This window comes from Colias croceus, chromosome 1 (genome assembly GCF_905220415.1).
Source record: "Colias croceus chromosome 1, ilColCroc2.1".
Classification (NCBI taxonomy): Eukaryota; Metazoa; Arthropoda; class Insecta; order Lepidoptera; family Pieridae; genus Colias; species Colias croceus.
In genome coordinates, this window is record NC_059537.1 from 5,493,224 (window position 1) to 5,499,223 (window position 6,000).

Here is a 6,000-nt window from a genome sequence, read left to right on the forward strand (position 1 = left end):
ATACCTAGTAGAACTGGCCGACGAATAAAAAAAATCGTATTAGAATACAATATATTACGGAACAAAAATAGGATTGTAACTGAATTAGGTAGGTATGTTTGTTTCTGGGCGCACCGTTTTCGACGACGCGACGCGACGCGCGACGTAAGCGTATAGGTATAGGTACCTACTTTGCTAAAACAAACTAATAAAATTGTGTGTCTGTCTGAAAATTCGGAAAAGCATATTTTGCAAGTTTGTGATTACTTTGATAGTTTACCGATTTATAATAATTGTAATTGTAATTGTATAATATATAATTTGCAATGTGGTGAAATTTCATAAAAATCACGGGCCAATTTTTTGTTTTGAATCCCACCGAAAATATAATTGCGTTATTAGAATAATTAATTACTATACCTACCCACGATCAATTATTACAATATAGTCTCAAATGCATACTAGAGAAATATTGCAATTTGATTCAATTAAAATGCATAGCATACAAAAATAAATTCACAACACAAGAAATTCCGCGCGCAAATCATAGCGCGTGTCAATGAAATCAAGAATGTTTTATATCAAGCCGACCGCGACGCGGACGAGCGACGACGCGACGCCGAACAAAAGTACCTACGACGGACGACCACGCTTCGAGTTGCCAAACACACAGCCAAACAACAATAATGAGTAATAAATTGTTTACAAAAAAAACAAGTTTTCCATTTTTCTGTATGAGTAGACAGAACTTCAAAACGCCACCTGCTACGGTTTATATTATGAACGATGGTTATAAAAATAAAAGTTATATTTGTTGGTGTAAACTATTTTATTGATCAATAATTTTGGAATTTAAAACTGTCAACATTGATTACAATAAAACGCAGTTTTATTTTATTACACTATTGTTTTTTTATCAAAACATGTATTTGAAGTACCATATAATATTATGCTGATCCAAGCATTTTCACTCAAAACTAATATCACTAATGATTTGTAAAAGTAAATTATTTCAATATACATTTCATAACCAACAAGTAAGAATAATTATTATTATTCCTACCTACAACAACAAACCTAAAACACTATTTACTATGGGAAAATAACCAGGAAGGTGAAAAACATTATATTATTATTTACGATTTCGACGCACTCGACTTTTAGTAAAATATAGTAGGTAAACATAATATTATGGTTTTGATTTTTGCTACTAGTATAAGAAAACTGCGTGTTCAAACTACTTGTTTGTCTGTCTGAAAATTCGGAAGTACTTTGGTAGTTTACCGATTTATAATAATATTGTATATATCGTTGTTTAAAAAATATTCAAACACAATAAAATATGATATAGGTACTGATTTATCACTGGTTTCAGTGATGAACTGATGAGTCAATGTTAGCCACTATACTTTCGTCATACGTGTGTTATGTGTATGATTGATGTGATTTGCAACGTGGTGATATTTCAGAAAAATCACGGGTCAAATTGTCCCACCGAAAATATAACTGCGTTATAAGAATAACTATACCTACGATAAATTATACATAATACAATATAGTCTCAAATGCATACTAGTGAAATATTTTATTTGAATCAATAAAAAAAAAAAAAAAAATAATAATAATAATACAAAAATAAATTCACAACACAAGAAAATCCGCGCGCAAATCATAGCGCGTGACAATGAAATCAAGAACTTTCGAGCCGACGCGGACGCGACGCGGACGACGAAGGAGCCTAACAAAAGTAACTACCTACAATCATAGGCGGCTCGTGACAAAATTGTATGGCCGTGTTCACTTGAAATAAAACAACGAAAATAGGTACCTACAATAGCGTTAGCAGTACAAAAAAAATGAGCACCACATTATAAATGTCTATTTAATATTTATACACTAAAAATTATAGAGTATTTCAAAACGAATTCAATTATTATTTAGCAATAATTAGAAAATCCCCGAATTTGCATTCGTGATCGTATTCATAGTGTTTGTCTACACTAATATTATAAAGAGGAAAACTTTGTTTGTTTGTTTGATTGTAATGAATAGGCTCATAAACTACTGGACATTTTACCAATGTTTGCAAGTTTGTGATTACTTTGATAGTTTACCGATTTATAATAATTGTATACTTATATCATTGTTTAAAAATATTCAAACACAATATGATATAGGTACTGATTTATCACTGGTTTCAGTGATGAACTGATGAGTCAATGTTAGCCACAATACTAATCACTTTCGTCATACATGTGTATGAACTATGATTGATGTGATTTGCAATGTGGTGAAATTTCATAAAAATCACGGGCCAATTTTTTGTTTTGAATCCCACCGAAAATACATATATTACTAATTGCGTTATTAGAATAATTAATTACTATACCCACGATCAATTATTACAATTTACAATATAGTCTCAAATGCATACTAGAGAAACATTGCAATTTGAATCAATTAAAATGCATAGCATACAAAAATAAATTCACAACACAAGAAATTCCGCGCGCAAATCATAGCGCGTGTCAATGAAATCAAGAATGTAATTTATATCAAGCCGACGACGACGCCGAACTAAAGTACCTACAGTACCATTTACCTTCAGTGTACAATACAGTTTACAGACCTACGACGGACGAACAATAATGAGTAATAAATTGTTTACAAAAAAAAACATAGTTTCTAAGGTCATTACTTTTATTTTATTTTATTGTTATTTTCTTTGAACGATTGGAAATGAAATTACTCAATTTTTACACAGAACTTTGATTTATTAGAATTATGCTCATTATGTATAAGATAACGAACGCGAATGCACGACATCTAGCGCGTCTTATGTCTATACATCGCCTTTCGTTTAGACATTGACGCGCTAGATCTGTAATAAGTATATAGTCTATGCGCTAGATGTCGTGCTTTATGTCGTGTTTCGCTTGGCAAAAGTCACGCACACTACTGTAGAAGTGTCAAATTTTTCTGGTATTTTACTGTTGTTTTTCTAAGTAAATATTGTAAATTATTGATTAAAAAGGTCGAACGCGCACACATTTCATTATAGAGAAGTGATAAAATGATTAGTTTTAAAGAAATAGTGTCTGTGTTAAGTGTTTAGAGGTAATCAAAAATGTATGGAGGGACGGTCGGAACATCCACCTTAATGTTCCTAAGCGCGAAAACTACTTTCATTTAATCATTTGGTATTTTCTACAGACATCTATTTCCTTAACTTAGTCGCATACAAATTGTATTTTTCTACGTGATTTGCGAATAAAATTACTCAAAAAGTTTCAGCGGTGTTTAAATTATAATTATTTTTGTAAATGTGCAACAAATAATAACTGTTCGCACTTCGATACTACAACATATAGGTACTTACAACGTTACGTCCTTACGCTAGTCGTTACGTTACATCTATAGTTTAATTTATAATTTTAGAACTGATAAAAATAAAGATTTGGATAGTTAATCACTTCAATATCTATATATATAAAACTCAAAGGTGACTGATATAGTGATCTATCAACGCACAGCCCAAACCACTGGACGTATCGGGCTGAAATTTGGCATGTTGGTAGATGTCATAACGTAGGCGTCCCCTAAGAAAGGATTTCCCGAAATTCTTGCGGGAACGGGGAAAAACGAGGATGCACGTACAAAGTCGTGGGCGGAAGCTAGTAAGATATATATTTGTTATAATAACGGTTAGACAATGTTTTTGTTGTACATGACGCTTATAATACGTAATTGTATAAAAAAAAAAAAAAAAAATATCGAGAAATCATACCTTTTAAAATTAATGGTGAAAGGATCCAAATAAACTTCAATGTTATTAGCCACATATTCATAATAACTGTCTTGTATAAACTGGGTATATTATACGAAATATAAATGTAAAGCAAATCCCAAAAAACATATTAAATACAATCACTCAATAATGTAAAGTTAATGCAATAAACGCACAAATTCATTATTATCGCAAATTTTAAACACAACACTTCCTTTGTACTAGTGATTATACAATAGGCAATAAATTCGGTGTAGCCTCAAAACATTTTTATGTAATAAATTGTTTATGACGTTCGTAAAATGTGATTAACGGTGCGGATAAAAGTTGATGTTTGCGTGAATGGCGCGCGTGCTATCTGCCGCGGCTTTCGAAGCACTGAGCGCGGAGCTTGGCCAGTTGGGCTCTACGAGCTACGTGCTACGAAATACATGTAAGCTTTATTTTAAAGTAGTATAAAAAGTTAAATTTTCAAACTTTTTGTATCTACTTTAATTATTGATGTTGACAACATTGATATAAAACAATACTAAATATTATATTTCTTCATATTTTCTATTGCAACGTACAATATATTTTTACTCGTAAAGTCAAAACAAAACCTAATGCCAGTTGGTCCGATCCGTTCTAGATTTTTTTTTAAAATTGCTCCAGTCTTCCAGAAAATAAAAACGACGTGTGGCACTCGGGGACTACCGCGGTAAAGCTATTGCATGCTATGCCTTCAAGTCACACCTACGCCCTACGCCCGTCGGAGTGGGGAGCGTGAGGTTTTTTCGTTACGGAATTTCTCGATTCGGTTCCCGCGCTCAAGGCCCGCGCGAAGCTATGCAATAGCTTAAAAAAAAGTAACAATATTGAAAATTTTATATGAGCCTTTGAGCAAGAATCATCATCATCATCAGCCCATATACGTTCCCACTGCTGGGACACGGGCCTCCTATGCGGGTACAGGCCATAATCCACCACGCTGGCCAAGTGCGTGTTGGCGGATGACATCATGACACATGTCGTCGAACTTTTTTAATTCTTCGACATGTCGGTTTCCTCACGATGTTTTCCTTCACCGTTCAAGCAGTGGTGATGTTACAACATGCGCAGATAAATTGAAAAATCAATTTATTTCCTGCGCGCTCGCCTGGTCTCGAACCCCGGACTTATCGATTCGAAGTCCGAGGTCCACCACTGAGCCACCACTGCTCAAGTTGCTTGAGCAAGAATATAGAGTAACTATCCATATGGACCAATAGTAAACACTTCTTACCTTACTAAAATGAAGGATGTTTTGATGAAACGTCGGAAATAGCTTTCAAGTGTCATTTGATGGGTAGTGTAAACATTGTACACCTATGAAAACCTATTCTAGCGAAACTCTTGATGGTCGAATAAAACTTTTACGTTTAAAGGGTCACTTAACCGGGTTTAAAGTAACATGATTAAATTTAAAGGAATGGTTGATTCGTAAACTACATTAAACGAATTTCAACAATTGTAGAAACTGATGTATTTTAGTTTTGTTTCACTTTCTGGAAGATAGCAGCTTACAAGGATTTTAGCGGTTGACGAAGTATAGAAACAAGCCACTTTCTGATTTAGCGTTACCTACCTACATTTGCAGTTAAGCGCTCTATGCTGAAATGGAAAAGAATAGAAAGACTACCTGCGACATTTAAATACATAATGGGAATTGTTACATGCGTGCGTAACTCTTATTTTAATACTTTTTTCCCACTCCCTCTCTTTCTTTTAATATGTATATTTTTTGCACAGTAATAAAAAATAAGGCAGTGGAATTTCAACAACCTATATCAATTAAATATTCACGTATTGTTAAATTGTATACTGCTTCAGGCTTTGACGTAGATACCTTTTTAGAGAGTACAAAGAGAGTTTTGCTTTGACTATCGAGTTTAAAAGTCTGTCAATATGGAAACTTATCCCTGCAACTCGATACAGGGAACAAGAAAGAATTTCTTGTTGAATAATCTGGTTGAAATGTTGCCTGAAATCATTCAAGGTATCCATCGATATTAAGTAAATTAAAATTCTTTAATGCATTAATTTTTGAAACGTTAACATTTTATAGTAACTACTAGCTTCCGCCCGCGACTCCGTCCGCGCGGATGTCGGTCTTCGCGTGGATGGTTTATTTCTCCATTTTGAGTAGGTACCTCTGACAATAAAATCTTATAAATATCTATTGGACCCAATTCCCAAATACGGCTAGGCCTATA

General features: G+C 33.6%; 1 protein-coding gene across 1 annotated transcript in view; it reads right to left on the minus strand.

The window, feature by feature from the left end:
• The window catches only part of LOC123700733 (neuronal acetylcholine receptor subunit alpha-10-like), a 35,642-nt gene extending 31,519 nt beyond the window's left edge, over positions 1 to 4,123 (minus strand). The window contains exon 1 of the mRNA XM_045648087.1: positions 3,767 to 4,123. Within this exon, the coding sequence (XP_045504043.1) occupies positions 3,767 to 3,827 (61 nt within the window). The 5' untranslated portion in view covers positions 3,828 to 4,123. The remainder of the gene's footprint in view (positions 1 to 3,766) is intronic.
• Positions 4,124 to 6,000: the final 1,877 nt, after the last annotated feature.